This window comes from Ranitomeya imitator, chromosome 6 (genome assembly GCF_032444005.1).
Source record: "Ranitomeya imitator isolate aRanImi1 chromosome 6, aRanImi1.pri, whole genome shotgun sequence".
NCBI lineage: Eukaryota > Metazoa > Chordata > Amphibia > Anura > Dendrobatidae > Ranitomeya > Ranitomeya imitator.
The window spans coordinates 37,479,695-37,501,637 of NC_091287.1; the positions used below are offsets into that span (position 1 = coordinate 37,479,695).

General features: G+C 46.3%; 1 protein-coding gene across 2 annotated transcripts in view; it reads right to left on the minus strand.

Annotated features, from left to right (window-relative positions):
* GTPBP10 (GTP binding protein 10) overlaps positions 1–21,943 on the minus strand; it is a 36,769-nt gene that overhangs the window by 3,820 nt on the left and 11,006 nt on the right. For both annotated transcript variants that reach the window (XM_069729479.1, XM_069729477.1), the window contains exons 4-9: positions 13,438–13,511; positions 5,427–5,479; positions 4,238–4,345; positions 3,789–3,866; positions 1,798–1,921; positions 1,329–1,588 (exon numbers count right to left, since the gene is read on the minus strand). In XM_069729479.1, the coding sequence (XP_069585580.1) occupies positions 1,344–1,588; positions 1,798–1,921; positions 3,789–3,866; positions 4,238–4,345; positions 5,427–5,479; positions 13,438–13,511 (682 nt within the window). In that variant the 3' untranslated portion in view covers positions 1,329–1,343. The remainder of the gene's footprint in view (positions 1–1,328; positions 1,589–1,797; positions 1,922–3,788; positions 3,867–4,237; positions 4,346–5,426; positions 5,480–13,437; positions 13,512–21,943) is intronic.

Here is a 21,943-nt window from a genome sequence, read left to right on the forward strand (position 1 = left end):
GTAATTTCAGTCTGCTCTCCTAACTGCAGAGTGATGGCATGCTGGAGCACAGCAAACCTAAGTGTGATTATCAGCTTTCAGCTCATATTTCCAGCAGTCAGTGTGTGGGGAAAGGCAGTGCTCCATAGTGGAGTCTCATTATAAACACTTCTCGTAATTCTCCTCTCATGGTGCTGCCAGCTCTGCCAAACATAAGCAGGTAACCACATACAAGGGGAAAATGAACTAGAGCTTAGACCCTACAGCCACGGCTCCGGCGCAGGCGTACTTTGCTCTGACCTTTCCGGCGCCTGCGCACTGCAGTACTATCCTCTGCCCTCAACAGGGCAGAGCAAAATACGCCTGCGCCGGAGTCGTGGCTGAAGATCAGAAGAGGACGTCTTGTAATGAAGATGGGAGGCGCCGCAGCGGACCGGAGACGCCCATCTGACCTGACCAGCAGCGGGACCGCCCCTGGGTGAGTATAATCTAACGTCTTTTTCTCCTCTTTCAGGTAACATCGGGGGCTTATCTACAGCATTACAGAACGCATTACAGAATGCTGTAGATAAGCCCCTGATGCCGGTGGGCTTACCTCACCCGCGATTTTCGGGGTGACAGGTTCCCTTTAAAACACGCAGCGCACATCGGATATGGGTCAGAGCCTCATACACAAGGAATAAGTACAAGCTCCCAGTGAAATCTCTCTGATAACACCCACATGGCTTTAACATTATTTAACTGCTTAGGTGCCAAGTACTTTTATCACTAACATATCTGCAGCAAAGAGGCAAAATAAAATAAAAAAAGTTTTATTCCGCTCTGCAGTCACTATTACATCGTGTGACCAGTTCAACATGAAAAAAACTGGCAGAAGGTCATCTTTAAAGAGGACTTGTCAATTTTCATAAATATGTATTTTTTTTTTAGTCTGGTGTAAATGCTGCTGTTCTCCTGAATCTGGTGTTCTTCTTTAGTTCATGTTTATTCCTTCTAGAGCTCTTCCCTGTGTATAAATCTAGTCTTCCAATTGGGTGGGGTCCACAACTCTTCTCTGTGAGGACCACACCCCTTTGGTTAACAAGAATGGATTTACACACTGTGAAAAGGGGGCCATATCTCAGGAACGGAGAGGAGCAGAAACAAAAGAAAGACAATGCCGGATTGAGTAGAACAGCAGCATTAAGACTTACATATTTATGTCAAGTGACAGGTCTGTAGATGTGTGTGGTCCTCATGACCCATAACACTGCCTTTTCCTCTTCCCAGAAGCTGCACTTGTGGCTCTTGCTACAACCAGAAAAGATAGTTTATTGAAATGACAAATTCCTGTCCACATTATTTCACACCTGGGGGGTCATCTCTCAGTCCAACGTCTGTTCTGGGGGAAGCAGCTGTCTGACGCTTTGAGAAGACGTTATGTGAAGACTCCGCAGCTTCTCTTTGGCGGTTTCCTGAATTTCGAGTTCTGCATGTTCATCTATTGATCTGCGGATGCATCTGGTCAGGTCTGAGATTCCCTGGTTTGTAGCCACAGAGATCGGGATGATTTCCTTGAAGTTAATCTGACAATCCGGAACCAATTCCTCCGGCAATGTATGTAAATAATCTAATGGCAATAAAAACAGGTTGTTATACACATTGGACGTTTTCGTGGAGGCGCAAGAACGTTACACAGTACAATCCTCCCAGTGCACTTCTCCTTCTGCACCCGCGGCTGCTCCGAGACGCACAGATGTGTTTGGGGCACGAAAAGCCTTCAAAAACACATAAACCTCCCGCCGATCCTCCACGGTCCCATAATGTGAGATTTCTTACCCTGTGGATTTTCCAGTTGTTTCACCAACTCCCGCAACTTGTCGTCAGCCTCAGGCAGATCCATCTTATTGACCGCTAGTAAGGCAGGCTTATCCAGCAGATCTTCTTTGTACAATTCCAGCTCCTAAAATTTAACAAACATGTTTTAATATGGTTTAATTAACTTGAAGGCGACAAAATGTATTACCAAACATGACCAATAGAGAAGAGAGGCGCTGCTTCTAGAAAAAAAAAAAAAAAAAACTTTGAAAGCTAGAAAAGGACGGCTCTAAATACCTGTGCGTCATTAACTTTGCATCTAACATCAAGGGGTTATCAGGCGTCTAACACTCGGACAGGAAAAGGCGAGAAGCGCAGCGGTGGTGGAAGCCAGCGGAGAACAAAGATCCGAGTCAGTCCTTTGTATGGATGGGGGGCGTCCATGCTTCCTCACAGTTCCAGGACCCCTTATTGCGATTGGTGAGGGTCTCCCTAATTATCGTATATCATAATCACCTATCGTGTGGATAACTGGTAGATGTTGTTCATGGGCTTAACCCACCAAGTGTAAGGTAAGCAGGGAATGTGGAGTGATCAAGAAAAACAGCCACCAACCACTAAAACATCAACTGTTTCCCAATCTGGCAATTATTCTAGTTTTTGCATTTTCCTGCTATTCTTCCATGAGCCATAACTTTTTTTTATTTTTCTATTCACATAGATGTGTTAGGGCTTATTTTATGCAGAGTAAGTTGTAGTTTTAAACTACGCCAATTCATTAAACCATTTAATGTACTAAGAAACGGGAAAAAAATGGGGTGAAATTACACAACAAATGCAATTTTATTTTATTTATTTTTTTGAGGGGGGGGGGTATTTTTTACAGCAATTGTTGTGATGTGGAAACAAAATTATCCAGGACTGCGCGATTACGGCAACATCAAACTTGTATATATTTTTTTTAATTAGGTGGGGAAATAAAAAAGAAAATTTTGAAAAAAAAAAAAAAAAAGGGAACCGGACATATGATGTAAAGAGTACGTCATATGACAGGAAGGGTATAAAAAGGCATTCAGCAGAGAATGGAGGAACTAAAAACACGGATATTTACTTAAGCCTGGAAACTTGGCCAATAATCCCAGGACCTAAGTTTTACTTCCTGGTTCTATGAGAGTCGGTCACAGCCGGTTAGGGATTGTGCACACGCTGAATATTTGCAGCAGATTTTTCTGCATAAAAAAAACTAAGAATGTTGGCAGGAAAAATGTTGCATAAAAAAGGCTCTTTTTTACCTGTGTTTTTTATGCTTTTTTTTCCTATTTAATTGAATGGGTGAAAAATGGTGAAACAGATTTGCAGATTTGAAAAAATGCTTTGATTGTTCAAGTCTGCAAGGAAAAAAAAAAAAAAAGCAGCGTGTGCAGGAGGATCTCAGAAAGCTCAGTCCCTATGCTGGGACTGGAAAACAATACAATTTTTAGCGTTCGAAAAATGAGACAAAAATGTGACTAAGCCCTTACTGTCATATCTTCTCCCTGTACAGCCTCTGGTGATACAGGAACATTTTCATTCAGAGTATATCATCACTGCCAAATTTAAGGGAGGGTGGGATTATTTTTTTCCTAATAAAGGGGCAGTTTCTCTTCTAATCGCCCCCTCTACAATAATCAGGACACGTCTCAACTTTCTAACATGGATATTTACTGGCATGTGGATTACAGAGATTCGGGTCTGCCCGTAAGCATAAGCCGGGACGTGTATCCACTCTTACTTTTAGTCCCAAACATTAACCGTGATGCAATTTTCACAAAATGTTCCACTTTGAAGTAAAATTGCATAAAGTCATGACTGTAAGTAGCTGGGCGTCACTTTCCCTGTGTCCACTTTCATGTAATGTAGAAGTATAGTTGTATAACACGATTATTACATGTCATAATTTAACATATGTCAAAAGTGGAAATTGTTCTGGCAGCGCCACCTCTGGAAGCACATCTGCACAGCGGAGTACTCACCAGCGTCAGTAGCTGCACTGTCTCAAAGGCCGTTCTGAATGGAGACTTGACGGAAAGCTGAAATCCAGAAACATCGACCTGGAAGTGGATACAAAAATCGATAAGAGGTGGATTTCATATCGAGATAAATCAGAAATGTCAGAATCGAGGTTATGTATGACTGCCGTCAATGATGTATGGATGTGGATTATGTTGGCGTTATATAGATACATTTATTATTATTATTATTCTTATTATTAATCATGCTAACACTGATCCATCAACCACATGGCTCTTCCTATCTCTGCCACTAGATGGCATCTCACTCACATAACAGGTCACCGTGAAGCACCTTCTAGAGGGGTCATATCTGGGGGGCAAGGGTTAGGGCGCCCCCTTCTGTTACTGTTCCGCATCGCCATATTCCTGCATTGATATAAAGGAGTCGCAGGAAGCATCAGAGAACTTACTACGAAGAGCAGCTGCTTCGTCCGCTCCACGTGCTTGAGAAATTTGTGCCCCATTCCTCTGTTGCGGTGCGCACCTTCTATTAAACCGGGAAGATCGGCAACTGAAATCTACAGAAATCCAGGGAATGATTAAAAGGAGCGACGGACTAAAGACAGAATGAAACATTTCAGATGTGTAAGTCTCCTCCCGAAAATAGTGGGATCCCAGGAGCTGTGCCCGCTGCACCCAGGGCCGGTGCCGGCTGTGCTAGACATCGAGCGCCTGCCATTAACAGCAGCTTCCACTTTAATGCTGCCGTCAATCACCGATCAAACAATCACCAGTTGGAATAACCCTGCTTTTCTCCAGTTGACGAGAACGTAAAAAAAAATGTAAATAAAAAATTGCCACGACCGTAAAAGTAAAATAAGAAAAATTTAGCCCATACAGTAACCGACGTAAAAAAAAAAAAAAAAACAAACGGCAAAAATGAAATAAATAGTGATAAAAAAAATGTATGTTTCCCAAGATGGTAACAAAAAAATACAAAAAATATCAGCTCGGCATGAACAAACGCCTCCCACAGCTGCAAAAATGGAAAATAAAACATTCTGGGTCTTTAGTTTTCCAAAGCCTTAATTTTTAAGTCACAAAAAAATAAAATTAAAAAAAATAAAATAGAACAACGTGCACCCAGATGTCTAATGCACAGGTACATTTCACTTCTATGGCGGGAGGGAGACAAATATGGCGCCACTCATCTCGGAGGAATCAAAGAATTGGATGGCTAAAAAATAAATCTCTCCAAGATGTCCGCTGACCGGCCAGTTAGGCTATGTTCACACTTTGCGGATTTCACTGCGGATCCGCAGCAGTTTCCCATGAGTTTACAGTCCAATGTAAACCTATGGGAAACTAAAAACGCAGTGCACATGCTGCGGAAAAAAACGCGCGGAAACGCTGCGGATTACATTCCGCAGCATGTCACTTCTTTTCTGCGGATTTTCATCTGCTCCAATAGAAAACTGCAGATGAAAATCCGCAGAAGAAAACGCAGTAAAAACCGCGATAAATCCGCAGTAAAAACCGCAACGCGTTTTCACTGCGGATTTTGGAATTCTGCTGCGGAAAAATCCGCAGTGGAATCTGCAAAGTGTGAACATAGCCTAATCCCGATGACGGCGGCGGCGGCGCGAGCTTTGTTGTTACCTGCTTGAAGTCGGGGTACATGATTTTTCCCAGTTCGGGTTGCACTGTTGTAACTGTAAGACAAAAGTGATGAAGGATTTAGCTGGGAGTCAGATGTCATCCCACTAATGGGCTGTGACGGACATTGTTGTTACAGATCACGTGTATAGAGCGGGCAGATGTCAGCTGTGCTACACAGCCAGCATCAGGGGCAAGAACCAGCTCCGATCGCACGGTGGCTCAGTGGATAGCACCACAGCCTTGTCAGCGCTGGAGTCCTGGGTTCAAACCCCACCAAGGACAACATCTGCAAAGAGTTTGTATGTTCTCTCCGTGTTTGCGTGGGTTTTCTCCGGTTTCCTCCCACATTCCAAAGACATACTGATAGGGAATTTAGATTGTGAGCCCAATCGGGGACAGTGATGATAATGTGTGCAAAATGTAAAGCGCTGCAGAATATGTTAGCGCTATATAAAAATAAAGATTATTAAGATTATTATTTGTATGTCTCTGTCAATCTCCATCTAATACAATCTCACCCCCACTGCAGGGAGCCATTGAGCCTGTAGAAGGCCCCCATGGCTACCATCTTAGACCTCTCAAAACCAACCCCTCCTTTTCTTCCCCTCCATAAAAAAAAGACATAATTGGTATTGTTGCACCAAAAAATGCCGAGCTATGAAAACATAAAATTATTTAAATCGTACATTACATGGCAAACAAAAACGTTTTTCTATCGTATTTCCCACCTCAAAGTTTTTTGTTATTTATTAGAAAAGCCGATCAGAGATATGTAATGTCATGAACCCAAAAATAAAATACCTACTATCAATTTAAAAGATAAAAATACACAAATATATATACGGGACATAAAACAACAAACGAAAAATTTTCATCTTTTTAACCATTAAAATATATTTTAAAGGGGGCGTGGCTATGTAGCCGAAGAAGACGGAAGCATCTTAGGAGAGCTCCGTACATCCTGAGGCATATCTGCCATAAATACTGAGCGGGACCTAGCGGTACCAACCCAAACCTGAGCCCTACATACCAGAGAGTCCCCTGGATCTTCTGGGAGACCGCTGCAGAGCTCCGTGGAGTCGGGAGCCGCGGGAACCGGAGCGGGCAGGAGATCCCCGCAGGTGACGGCGGCCATTTTCTGAGCACGCGCCAGGGAGCACAGGACGCGGTGCTGCCAACTACTGGAGCTGAACCCCCCTGTTATCCCGGAGGCGGCGGCGGCTGACCGCGCTGGTGAGAGCGGCGGGACACCTACATGTGTGAGCAGGGAGGGCGCATGAATCACAGCGCTGCTCTCTGTTGGGTTCCTCTCACCTCAGAAGTAACGGCGGTGGATGGTGCTGGAGAGAGAGGCGGGAAGCTTGCAGGCAGGAGCGGTGAGGACTGATAGGTGCTGGAAAGTGCCTGGGGCAGCGGCCATTAATATAGCGCACACCCTGGCAGATAGGGAGTTGCGCTTTTAACCACATCAGCGGCGCTGGGCGGTGAATGGGCGCCTGAAGAAGTAGGGGTGGTACAGTGTGTGCCCTGAAAAAGCGGGACCTGTGCCCCCCTGTCGGGTGGACATTTTCCCTACCAGTGACATAATACTACAGGGATTAACCCCTTTTTAGCTGCTTCCCCGGGGGTAACTGTGAAATTACACGGCCTGCGTGCTACAAGTGACTTTGAGCTTCCCCATAATTGCACCTGAGGTCGCTTTGCATAATCTTCTTGTAAACACTCACCATGCAGCACCCTAGAGGAGCTGCAGCTGCTGAAAAATTAAAAAAATATGCCAAGGATGATCCCCCTGATAATGTGCGCAGTCTTAGAAATAACCCCGCACCATCTCAGCGTAAAGGTCGCCCCTCTGATGGTAATGAGGAGAGAGGAGAGGATGAACTGACTCTTAAACAGGCATCAGAGCAGTTGATGCAAGCTATATCTCTCACTAGATCATCTCTCACGGAGAAAATAGAGGATGTACATACCGAGGTGGGGCGCCTGAGACATGACATGCAGGCTATGAGAGGGCGCATCTCAGAGGTTGAAACGAGGGTGTCTCATATAGAGGACACTATCACCCCTATGGAAGCTAAACTGAATAAAGCTGCTGGATCCGTGAATGCCTGGAAGCAAAAGGCAGACGACTTAGAAAATAGACTGCGCCGCAATAATATCCGTATCATAGGTCTCCCGGAGCGGTCAGAGGGCCAACAGCCTGAGCAATTTCTGGAGGAATGGCTTAAGTCTACATTGGGAGATGGATTCTCCTCGACATTTTCGGTGGAGAGGGCCCACAGGGTCCCGACGAGACCTCTCCCTCCTGGAGCCCCTCCGCGACCCTTTCTGGCGCGTCTCCTTAATTGTAGAGACAGAGACGCCATCCTCCGCTTGGCGCGACAGAAGGGCCTCATTAAATTCGATAATGCTACCATTTCGATCTTTCCAGATTTTTCCATGGAGCTTCAAAAGCAGCGGGCACGATTTATGGATGTCAAGAAGCAACTTAGAGAGAGGAACATCGTCTACTCTATGCTTTATCCGGCCCGGCTCCGTATTGTTTATAAGGGCTCCTCCTTATTTTTCACAGACCCAGCGGAGGCGATCGAGTGGCTGCGGTCCCGTGTGGGGTCAAATGCGGAAAACTCCTAACCTGGACTCCCTGACTAATGGCAGTATAGATAGAGCTCTTTGTTTGGGTGCAGGGAATGTCAACAATACCGGACACTGAATCCAGTGAGGGTATCCCTTTTTCAATTTGACTGTGGGAGTATGGAAATATACTCCCCTATTGTTCAAGTTTTGTTCAGTTTGGTTTTATGTATTAGATTAGATTGTTTACTAGGTATGGTTGCCGCTAATGCTGACTCTTTGCTCTGTGCGATGCCGCTGAACTACACCCGAATAGTAATGATATGCATTCACTTTCCCTTTAAGAGTGAACATGGGGGCTGAAATTATATGTATGACCTGGAACATACGAGGTATAAAGACCCCACGAAAGAAAATTAAGGTATTCTCGCAGATAAAAAAATATCACCCTCATGTTGTGGCACTAATAGAGACACATTTAACAAGGGACACAGTTCGATGTATGCAGAAACCGTGGGTACAATGGTCCTTGCACACATTCCACACTAGCTACTCTAGAGGGGTTTCTCTACTGATACACAAGGAGGTCAGGTGGGAGGCCAGGGAGGCGAGACGTGATCCAGAGGGCCGCTTCGTTTTTGTGCATGCATTTATTAATTCACGAGAGTATGTGTTATTGTGCATCTATAATCCTCCTCCTGCCAATGTGTCAATCCTCCGTATGGCTCTAGGCTTTTCCTTAAAATATCCGGAAGCCAAAGTTATTTGTATGGGGGACTTTAACTTAGTTATGAATCAATCCATGGATAGATTGAGACTGGATGACGTAACACCAGGGGACGCTTTACCTCAACAACCCTCTCAATTAGCATTGTTTATGAACGGGAGCGGGTGGTTAGATTTATGGAGAATAAATCATCCGGAAGTTAGAGGGTACACCTGCCACTCGTCAACTAGACAATCTCTATCTAGAATAGACTATATATTTGGGTCGGGTGAGTTGGCATTACGGGTGGATAGCATTGAACATGGTAATCGGGGGATCTCAGACCATAGTCCAATTATTCTTAAACTTAAATATGAGAAATCCGATAATAGTGGTGGGTTCTGGAAACTGAATCCCTTCTGGTTGAAATTGATAGACTCTAGTGATAGGACGGTTGATCAGTTGAATGATTTTACTCTAACACATTCGGAACTCCAAAACTCTGGTCTATTTTGGGATACCCTGAAGGCATACCTGAGAGGGTGCTTGTCCTCAACTATTTCCTACATCAAGAGGGTAACGGCGAGGGAGGATGAGGAGATAGAGCAAAGATTAAAAGACTCAGAGGCCACTTATATAGCTAATCAGTCCAGCAGCAATAGAATTGAATGGCTTACTTCCCAGAGACTATATACCCAACATGCAGACGCTAAGTCAAAACGCAAACTATTTTTCACTCGGCAGTCCTATTTTGAGCTGGGCAATCAAGCCAGTACACTCCTGGCCTTTTTGGTGCGCCAACATAACACCTCCAACACAATATTGCAGATCCGAGCGTCTGATGGCTCGTTGGTATCCTCTACTGATAAAATACTTCAGAGCTTTTACGATTACTACATTTCATTATACAAATCTAAAAGTGGTTTTGATATTGATGAATGTTTGGATTATCTATCAGATATAACATTCCCCTTACTAAGCCCATCTCAACGAGCCCTTATGGAGGCTGAATTCACCCTGGAAGAGGTAGAACATGCAATGGCGGATATGGCTACTGGGAAGGCCCCGGGACCTGATGGGTTCCCCATTGAATTTTACAGGAAATACCGTGATAAATTGGCACCTATATTGCTAAAGGTACTTAGGGGAATATGGGAGGGTGAATCTGTACCTGAAACATTTTATGATGCTAATATTGTCGTGCTCAGGAAGGAAGGGAAGGATCCTCTGGATTGTGGATCATATAGACCAATTTCTTTGGTGAATGTTGACTATAAGATTTTTACGAAAATTCTAGCTACCAGACTGAATACGATCATATTGGATCTCATACACCCAGATCAAACTGGTTTTATGCCTGGGAAAAACACCTCTATTAATATCAGACGGGTGCAATCGGTTATTCAATATAGTACACTAGAACCAGACAATAAGTGGGCATTGGCTTCGCTGGACGCAGCCAAGGCTTTTGATTCCCTTGAGTGGTCTTTTTTAATTGCATGTCTACGGAAATATGGGTTTGGGAATAAATTTCTGAGAGGGATAGGTACACTATATGCGAAACCGGGGGCGCGAATGGTGGTAAACGGCTCTGTGTCTGCGCCATTTTCTTTGCATAGGGGAACTCGCCAGGGATGCCCTCTCTCCCCAGCCTTATTTGCCTTGGCAATAGAAGCCTTGGCAATACGGATGAGGTCTTCTGTAGATATTAAAGGGATACATATTGCTGATCGGGTGGACACTATAGGTCTATATGCTGATGATATGGTGGTGTTTATGGACCAGACGGAGGATACATTACCAAAAGTAATAACGATGATTGATAAATTTAGCAAGTTTTCTGGCCTATATATAAACTGGGATAAGTCTGCTTTGATGCCTCTCTCCCATACCCCAATGCCAAACCTTGAAACCCTCTCGCTATTGCCCATTGTCTCCAATTTTAAGTATCTCGGGATGCATATGACTCAGCGCAGTCACCTTGATCTACATCTCAATATATATCCACTAATTGACGTGGTTAAATTTAAATATGCTACCTGGGATAAGCTCCCGCTATCGGTGGCTGGTCGTATTAATCTGATCAAAATGATTTTACTCCCAAAATTGAGCTATTGTTTTCAACATAGTGCCGTTTCAATACCTAAATCTTTCTTTGCAACCCTAAACTCCCTTACTACATCCTTCATATGGGGGAAGGCTAGGCCTAAACTTAAATTATCCACCCTGCAGAGACCTAAGCGGGGGGGCGGGGCGGCTTTGCCGGACTTCTATCTGTATTACCTTGCTGGACAGGCCAAAATGATAAGTGAGTGGATGCCCGGGAGGTCTCTCCCCAACTCTGAAAGTCATATATTACATTCAGCTAAAGTTGATTGCCCGATGGGTTTTCTAGAGATGGAGAGAATTGCTGTCCCTCGTTTGCTTCCTTTGCTTCGCCTGGCACGATCAGTATGGAGACAAATTAAAAAAGTGACACAATATGTAGATATAGCAGCCGAAATGCCGTTATGGAATAATGGTTACTTTCCGGGATTATTGGGCCACCCATCTACTGAATTTTGGATATCGTGTGGTGTCCTTACGGTGAGCGATATACATAGCCAGGGGGTTTTTGTTTCTTTTGAACAATTACAAAATACTCATAATATACCGAAGTCTCAATTTTTCCGCTACCTGCAACTAAGATCTGCCTTCCAATCACATGTACGAAATACGGGTGCGGGTCGAGCTATTTCAACTCTGCCGTTAATAGGAATTCTTAATTCACAGGGCCCTCAGGGACTCATTTCCTCTTTATACACCTACCTAATATCCATAGGCGAAGTATCTGTTACAGATTCAATTAAGGGAAAGTGGGGGAGACTTCTTCCGGATACACTAGGAGAAGAATGGGATGAAATCTTGGAATCTCCAACTAAGGTCTCCCCATCAATCAATAATAAGATGATCCAATTATATATAATCTATCAATCTTATTTGACCCCGACTCGTCTTTTTAAAATGGGCCGTCTTCATTCATCAGACTGCTTGAGATGTCACTCTAGTGACGCAGATTTTATCCATATGATATGGAAGTGTCCTGTTATTTTTCAATATTGGAGAGAAGTGACAGCACTATTGACATCTTTGGTGTCGATCCCTGTTCCACTTGAGCCACTGGTATGTTTGTTTGGAGTATGGGAGGCGGAGGCTTGGGATCACCACACAGGAATATTTCTGAGGGAGTCACTGTTCATGGCACGAAAGGTGTTGGCGCTGCGTTGGATGGGAGGCTCTGGTCCATCTCTTAGAGCATGGGTTGACTTAATAAATTCAATTATTCCGTATGAGCGGACGCTTTATCAAAATAGGGGTTGTCCAACTAAATTTGAGAAGATATGGGGAAGATGGAATTCATCCTATCACACTGTATAAGTTAAAAGGACTCAGTATACGCATAAGAAAAGGGTGTATGACTCTCTAGACATTATTTACCAACAGAGCGGGATGTATTTAGAAATATTCTTTGTAAGCGGCACTACGTTTGTATTAAAGACTTTATTAGAAGTTAATGTAGTTACAGTTAAAGTTTAAAATAAGGCATTAATGATCAACATGCACAATTTATTATCTTTATAATATCTTATACATGGCTATGTATGGTAATTTCCTGTAATTAATGGAAAATGATGAATACGAGCAAAATGTGTATGATCTTTCCTGAAATCAATAAACGAATTTAAAAAAAAAAAAAATATATTTTAAAAATGATAATGCATACGCTTGGTATCGCTGTTATCGCACTGACCTGGAGAATCAGATTTCAAGAAAACCCAATAATAAACAATGGCAGAATTGCTTTTTTTTGTCATCGTTTTAACCCACCTTGAATTTTTTCCCCTCATTTATCAGTAAATTACGTAGCAAAATAACTGGTGTCACCCACAACTACAACTTGTCTCACAGTAAAGAACCCTTCGCACGGCGATGTCAACAGGAAAATTAGAAAGTTATGGAAATACAGGAAGAAAACAGAAAAGCGCAAAAACCAAAAAAATTGCCAAATCTTGGGTTATTCCAGCACTATTCACTAGTAAACGGAGAAGAACTATAGAGGAAAGAGTTTATTTAACTTTCTTTTAACCTTTTAAAAGGACCAGATGATTTTTCATCTTTGCACTTTGCTTCTTTTCTTCCCCTTTTTCCAAGAGCCACAACTTTTTTTCTTTTGTTTCCCTTCGACATACCCGTATGAAGACTTTGTACAGGTGGAGATTTGAAGGACGCCAGTGGCCCTTACTTAAAATGGTAACCCATCTGCACCCATAATCACGCTGTGGGGTGATGGTGCCCATTCGCATCAATAACTGGGCCATTTACTGCTGTCAATGATCAACAGCGGCATCTAAACCATAAAACAGCAGTGAGTGGAGCCAACTCCAGTCGCTGCTATTACCCGCAGGCTGGCGTCTGCGGTGTGTGGAGCGGGCTCAGCTCCTGAGCCTGCTCCATAAATGTGGACCCTGGGATGGATTTACAGGTACTTCCTTGTGCACCAAGGGATTAATCCACTCCTAGTTTCAGGCATCCAAACCACTGTATCAGGAGAGCGTGAAAGCAGACTTATCGGAGGAACACGTCAGAGTTCTCGGAGACTGGACTGAGCCGCCATTGATGCTTCATGGCTTGGCTGCAGGTGGTAAAGCCGTATGTGTCATTATCGCTATGCAGCCACGGATTACTTACATGGATAGTCTGCAATCTGTGGTTTGGCATGCGAGAGGCTGCTGAGTAATGAGGACTTTCCAGCATTAGGAAACCTGAAAAACAAATAAAAGTATTCATTGCGAGGAACACTGGCTCACAGATCAGTGAGCGGCGTCCGCTTGTGCGGAGATGTGTGGACACTGCCTGTGACATGCACGCTGCTGCACTGTGCGCAGAGAGCAATCCCTCACATGCATGACGGTGTTTACCATGTGAAGATTTAAAAAAAATAAAAATAAAATAATAACGCTACAGTTTTTGATGCAATTTTTAAGCTAAAATATAGTCCATATACAAATAAGGGAGCGGCAGCCTCATCGAGATGGTCATAGACATTCAGACGTCTGATGTCTTGACTTGTTCAGCTCATAGACATATAGATTACTGAGGGTGAAGAATGTGGCTGTAGCATAGAAAATGGCCTCTTTAGCCCCTTAATGACCGACAGACCAATAATGGGCCCTAATCTAGAGTGCTGTTTTTATGGCATCTGACCTATGGCTGCTCAGAGATCTATGGCTGCACAGAGATCTATGGCTGCACAGAGACCTATGGCTGCTCAGAGACCTATGGCTGCACAGAGACCTATGGCTGCTCAGAGACCTATGGCTGCACAGAGATCTATGGCTGCTCAGAGACCTATGGCTGCACAGAGACCTATGGCTGCACAGAGACCTATGGCTGCACAGAGACCTATGGCTGCACAGAGATCTATGGCTGCACAGAGATCTATGGCTGCACAGAGACCTATGGCTGCACAGAGACCTATGGCTGCTCAGAGACCTATGGCTGCTCAGGGATCTATGGCTGCACAGAGATCTATGGCTGCACAGAGACCTATGGCTGCTCAGGGATCTATGGCTGCACAGAGATCTATGGCTGCACAGAGACCTATGGCTGCACAGAGACCTATGGCTGCACAGAGACCTATGGCTGCACAGAGACCTATGGCTGCTCAGAGATCTATGGCTGCGCAGAGACCTATGGCTGCGCAGAGACCTATGGCTGCGCAGAGACCTATGGCTGCGCAGAGACCTATGGCTGCGCAGAGACCTATGGCTGCGCAGAGACCTATGGCTGCAGAGACCTATGGCTGCAGAGACCTATGGCTGCAGAGACCTATGGCTGCAGAGACCTATGGCTGCACAGAGACCTATGGCTGCTCAGAGATCTATGGCTGCAGAGATCTATGGCTGCACAGAGACCTATGGCTGCACAGAGACCTATGGCTGCACAGAGACCTATGGCTGCACAGAGACCTATGGCTGCTCAGAGACCTATGGCTGCACAGAGACCTATGGCTGCACAGAGACCTATGGCTGCTCAGAGATCTATGGCTGCACAGAGACCTTTGGCTGCTCAGAGATCTATGGCTGCACAGAGATCTATGGCTGCTCAGAGCTCTATGGCTGCAGAGACCTATGGCTGCTCAGAGACCTATGGCTGCACAGAGACATATGGCTGCACAGAGACCTATGGCTGCAGAGACCTATGGCTGCAGAGACCTATGGCTGCACAGAGACCTATGGCTGCACAGAGATCTATGGCTGCACAGAGACCTATGGCTGCTCAGAGACCTATGGCTGCTCAGAGACCTATGGCTGCTCAGAGATCTATGGCTGCACAGAGACCTATGGCTGCACAGAGACCTATGGCTGCACAGAGACCTATGGCTGCTCAGAGATCTATGGCTGCACAGAGACCTATGGCTGCACAGAGCTCTATGGCTGCAGAGATCTATTATTATTATTATTATTATTATTATTATTATTATTATATATTGTTATAGCGCCATTTATTCCATGGCGCTTTACATGTGAGGAGGGGTATACATAATGAAAACAAGTACAATAGTCTTAAACAATACAAGTCATAACTGGTACAGGAGGAATGAGGACCATGCCCGCGAAGGCTCACAATCTACCAGGGATGGGTGAGAATACAGTAGGTGAGGGTAGAGATGGTTAAGCAGCGGTTTGGTCGATCGGTGGTAGCTGCAGGTTGTAGGCTTGTCTGAAGAGGTGGGTCTTCAGGTTCTTTTTGAAGGATTCAATGGTAGGTGAGAGTCTGATGTGTTGTGGTAGAGGGTTCCAGAATAGGGGTGATACGCCAGAGAAATCTTGTATACGATTGTGGGAAGAGGAGATAAGAGGGGAGTAGAGTAGGAGATCTTGTGAGGATCGGAGGTTGCGGGTAGGTAAGTACCGGGAGACGAGGTCACAGATGTATGGAGGAGACAGGTTGTGGATGGTTTTGTACGTCATGGTTAGGGTTTTGTAGTGGAGTCTCTGGGCAATGGGGAGCCAGTGAAGGGATTGACAGAGGGGAGAGGCCGGGGAATAGCGGGGGGACAGGTGGATTAGTCGGGCAGCGGAGTTTAGAATAGATTGGAGGGGTGCGAGAGTGTTAGAGGGGAGGCCACAGAGCAGGAGGTTGCAGTAGTCAAGGCGAGAGATGATGAGGGCATGGACTAGGGTTTTTGCAGATTGGTGGTTGAGGAATGAACGGATTCGTGAAATATTTTTGAGTTGAAGTCGGCAGGAAGTGGAAAGGGCTTGGATATGTGGTTTGAAGGAGAGATCAGCGTCAAGGATTACCCCGAGGCAGCGAGCTTGTGGGACTGGGGAGAGTGGGCAGCCATTTACTGTAATGGATAGGTTCGTTGGGGGGGTCGCGTGAGATGGGGGAAAGATGATGAATTCTGTTTTGTCCATGTTAAGTTTTAGAAATCTAGTGGAGAAGAAGGATGAAATAGTGGACAGACATTGAGGGATTCTGGTTAGTAGGGAGGTGATATCTGGTCTAGAGATGTAGATCTGTGTGTCGTCAGCATAGAGATGATACTGAAAGCCATGAGATTCTATGAGCTGTCCCAGGCCAAAGGTGTAAATGGAGAAGAGCAGGGGCCCAAGGACTGAACCTTGTGGGACTCCGACAGATAGGGGGTGAGGTGAGGAGGTGGTGTGTGAGTGGGAGACGCTGAATGTCCGGTCTGTTAGGTATGATGAGATCCAGGATAGGGCCAAGTCTGTGATGCCAAGGGATGAGAGGGTTTGTAATAATAGGGAATGGTCCACTGTGTCAAAGGCAGCCGACAGGTCGAGGAGGAGGAGGACAGAGTAGTGTCGCTTGCTCTTGGCGGTTAAGAGGTCATTGGTGACCTTAGTTAGGGCAGTTTCAGTGGAGTGGTGTGACCGGAAGCCAGATTGTAAGCGGTCGAAGAGGGAGCAGGAAGAGAGATGGGAGGACAGTTCAAGGTAGACGTGTTGTTCCAGTAGTTTGGAGGCATAGGGGAAGAAGTGATATAGGGCGATAGCTAGATACAGAGGATGGGTCAAGAGAGGGCTTTTTGAGGATAGGTGTGATGGAGGCATGTTTAAAGCTTGAGGGGAAAACACCAGTTGTTAGTGATAAATTGAAGAGATGGGTTAGGGTTGGGATGAAGATTGTGGTGAGGTTTGGGATGAGGTGGGATGGGAGTGGGTCAAGTGCACAGGTGGTGAGATGTGATCTTGAGAGTAGAGTGGAGAGTTGATCTTCTGTAATGGTGGAGAAGTTGGTTTTGGAGGTGGAGGGCTGGGAAATCGGGAGGAAGAGCTCTGGGGGTTGTTGACCAAAACTGTCTCTAATGCTATCAATCTTCTGCTTGAAAAATGAGGCAAAGTCTTCAGCAGAGATAAGTGGGGAGGGAGGAGGTGCTGGGGGACGGAGGAGAGAATTGAAGGTGTTGAATAACTGTTTAGGGTTGTGAGAGAGAGAGGATATGAGAGATGAGAAGTAGGTTTGTTTAGCTGTGGCGAGTGTGGTCTTGAAAGTAGTGAGGGACTGTTTGAATGTGATGAAGTGCTCGTTAGAGTGGGATCTTTTCCATCTGCGCTCAGCAGCCCTGGAAGCTCGCCTAAGTTCTTTGGTCAGGCTGGTGTGCCAGGGCTGTCTGTTGATTTTGCGAGCTTTGGTATGTGTAAGTGGGGCAGCAGATTCCAAAGCTACAGCTATTGTGGTGTTATATAGAGCGGCAGCGTCATCCGCATTGTGTATGGAACTTATGCCTGTGAGGGGGAGGAGGGATTCAGAGAATGAATGTAGGTCAAGATGTTTAATATTTCTGCGAGGGTGTGAAAGTTTATGGCTGCACAGAGACCTATGGCTGCACAGAGACTTATGGCTGCGCACAGACCTATGGCTGCTCAGAGATCTATGGCTGCACAGAGCTCTATGGCTGCAGAGATCTATGGCTGCTCAGAGATCTATGGCTGCAGAGACCTATGGCTGCGCAGAGACCTATGGCTGCTCAGAGATCTATGGCTGCACAGAGATCTATGGCTGCACAGAGCTCTATGGCTGCAGAGATCTATGGCTGCAGAGAGACCTATGGCTGCACAGAGACCTATGGCTGCGCAGAGATCCATGGCTGCTCAGAGATCTATGGCTGCACAGAGATCTATGGCTGCTCAGAGCTCTATGGCTGCAGAGATCTATGGCTGCACAGAGACCTATGGCTGCACAGAGATCTATGGCTGCACAGAGACCTATGGCTGCTCAGAGACCTATGGCTGCTCAGAGACCTATGGCTGCACAGAGACCTATGGCTGCACAGAGACCTATGGCTGCTCAGAGACCTATGGCTGCTCAGAGACCTATGGCTGCTCAGAGACCTATGGCTGCTCAGAGACCTATGGCTGCACAGAGACCTATGGCTGCTCAGAGACCTATGGCTGCTCAGAGACCTATGGCTGCTCAGAGACCTATGGCTGCACAGAGATCTATGGCTGCAGAGATCTATGGCTGCAGAGATCTATGGCTGCACAGAGACCTATGGCTGCACAGAGACCTATGGCTGCAGAGATCTATGGCTGCTCAGAGATCTATGGCTGCACAGAGACCTATGGCTGCTCAGAGCTCTATGGCTGCACAGAGACCTATGGCTGCAGAGATCTATGGCTGCTCAGAGATCTATGGCTGCTCAGAGCTCTATGGCTGCAGAGATCTATGGCTGCACAGAGACCTATGGCTGCAGAGACCCATGGCTGCTCAGAGACCCATGGCTGCTCAGAGACCTATGGCTGCAGAGACCTATGGCTGCACAGAGACCTATGGCTGCACAGAGACCTATGGCTGCACAGAGACCTATGGCTGCTCAGAGACCTATGGCTGCACAGAGATCTATGGCTGCACAGAGCTCTATGGCTGCAGAGATCTATGGCTGCACAGAGACCTATGGCTGCAGAGACCTATGGCTGCGCAGAGACCTATGGCTGCTCAGAGATCTATGGCTGCACAGAGACCTATGGCTGCACAGAGACCTATGGCTGCTCAGAGACCTATGGCTGCACAGAGATCTATGGCTGCACAGAGATCTATGGCTGCTCAGAGCTCTATGGCTGCAGAGATCTATGGCTGCACAGAGACCTATGGCTGCAGAGACCTATGGCTGCGCAGAGACCTATGGCTGCTCAGAGATCTATGGCTGCACAGAGATCTATGGTATGGCTGCTCAGAGCTCTATGGCTGCAGAGATCTATGGCTGCATAGAGACCTATGGCTGCACAGAGACCTATGGCTGCGCAGAGACCTATGGCTGCACAGAGACCTATGGCTGCACAGAGACCTATGGCTGCTCAGAGATCTATGGCTGCACAGAGACCTATGGCTGCTCAGAGACCTATGGCTGCACAGAGATCTATGGCTGCTCAGAGATCTATGGCTGCAGAGATCTATGGCTGCACAGAGACCTATGGCTGCAGAGACCTATGGCTGCTCAGAGACCTATGGCTGCTCAGAGACCTATGGCTGCAGAGACCTATGGCTGCACAGAGACCTATGGCTGCACAGAGACCTATGGCTGCACAGAGACCTATGGCTGCACAGAGACCTATGGCTGCTCAGACACCTATGGCTGCTCAGAGATCTATGGCTGCACAGAGACCTATGGCTGCACAGAGATCTATGGCTGCAGAGATCTATGGCTGCACAGAGACCTATGGCTGCACAGAGACCTATGGCTGCAGAGACCTATGGCTGCTCAGAGACCTATGGCTGCAGAGACCTATGGCTGCACAGAGACCTATGGCTGCAGAGACCTATGGCTGCACAGAGACCTATGGCTGCACAGAGACCTATGGCTGCACAGAGACCTATGGCTGCACAGAGACCTATGGCTGCTCGGAGATCTATGGCTGCACAGAGACCTATGGCTGCACAGAGACCTATGGCTGCTCAGAGCTCTATGGCTGCAGAGATCTATGGCTGCACAGAGACCTATGGCTGCACAGAGACCTATGGCTGCTCAGAGACCTATGGCTGCTCAGAGACCTATGGCTGCACAGAGACCTATGGCTGCTCAGAGACCTATGGCTGCACAGAGATCTATGGCTGCACAGAGACCTATGGCTGCACAGAGGCCTATGGCTGCACAGAGACCTATGGCTGCACAGAGACCTATGGCTGCACAGAGGCCTATGGCTGCTCAGAGACCTATGGCTGCTCAGAGACCTATGGCTGCTCAGAGACCTATGGCTGCACAGAGACCTATGGCTGCTCAGAGACCTATGGCTGCACAGAGACCTATGGCTGCTCAGAGACCTATGGCTGCACAGAGATCTATGGCTGCACAGAGACCTATGACTGCACAGAGACCTATGGCTGCTCAGAGATCTATGGCTGCACAGAGACCTATGACTGCACAGAGACCTATGGCTGCACAGAGACCTATGGCTGCTCAGAGCTCTATGGCTGCAGAGATCTATGGCTGCACAGAGACCTATGGCTGCAGAGACCTATGGCTGCACAGAGACCTATGGCTGCTCAGAGACCTATGGCTGCACAGAGACCTATGGCTGCACAGAGACCTATGGCTGCACAGAGACCTATGGCTGCACAGAGACCTATGGCTGCACAGAGACCTATGGCTGCACAGAGGCCTATGGCTGCACAGAGACCTATGGCTGCACAGAGACCTATGGCTGCACAGAGGCCTATGGCTGCACAGAGACCTATGGCTGCACAGAGACCTATGGCTGCACAGAGACCTATGGCTGCACAGAGGCCTATGGCTGCACAGAGACCTATGGCTGCACAGAGACCTATGGCTGCACAGAGACCTATGGCTGCACAGAGACCTATGGCTGCTCAGAGACCTATGGCTGCACAGAGACCTATGGCTGCACAGAGACCTATGGCTGCACAGAGACCTATGGCTGCACAGAGACCTATGGCTGCACAGAGACCTATGGCTGCTCAGAGACCTATGGCTGCTCAGAGACCTATGGCTGCACAGAGACCTATGGCTGCTCAGAGATCTATGGCTGCACAGAGATCTATGGCTGCTCAGAGACCTATGGCTGCACAGAGACCTATGGCTGCACAGAGACCTATGGCTGCACAGAGACCTATGGCTGCACAGAGACCTATGGCTGCTCAGAGACCTATGGCTGCACAGAGACCTATGGCTGCACAGAGACCTATGGCTGCACAGAGACCTATGGCTGCTCAGAGACCTATGGCTGCACAGAGACCTATGGCTGCTCAGAGATCTATGGCTGCACAGAGATCTATGGCTGCTCAGAGACCTATGGCTGCACAGAGACCTATGGCTGCTCAGAGATCTATGGCTGCACAGAGACCTATGGCTGCTCAGAGACAGCTGTGAACAGGAGAATATCACAGCTTCTGCCTTTCTGACTGCCCTATACGAGTGCTGTGCATGCAATCAACACACCCGAAAAAAAAGTTGCAAAAAAGAAGAGGATAATAAGTAATATAGTGCTGCTGATCACACCCTGTAATGACAGAAAAAAATACAGTATTAATTTTTAGTTATTTCTTTGACCTTCTTAAAAAAAAAGCTAGAAAAGGAAAATAAAAGGGAAAAATAGTATTTTTAATTATTGCTTACCCTCACAATAAAGAACTAATAAGCAAATATATGCTAAAAAATGCAAAAAAAATTAAAAAAAATTATATATTATATTATATATATATATATATATATATATATATATATTTTTTTTTTTTTTTTTTTTTTTTTTTTTTGGGGGGGGGGGGTTTATTACGGTCTAATACGCTGTGGACATTACGGAGTTGAGATTACAGAGATTTAACATGGAAACTCTTCAATCTGCCAGTTCGGTTTCATCAGGTATCCATACATGGAGTTCAATGAATCAACAATGGCCTCGCGTTTGATAAATCCTTAATTAGGGCCATTGCGCCGTAATTTCTCCATCAAAGGAAACCTATCGAAATGGCTGAAACATGATAAAAAACACAATGGAGGGATGGGACGGTGAGCAGCGACGGAGCGGTGAAGTGCGCCCCTGTCAGCCTGTGGATGGCAGTCCTAAAAGCAGCACTTCACCTCCGCTAATTAAAGGCACAGAGCAAACAATGGAGGCAGCGCTACTTCATGTGTAACCTTTACATTCATCACATCTCCATGGTTAAAGGTACAGACGCACAGAAGATCGTAGAGAAATTAAATACCCAG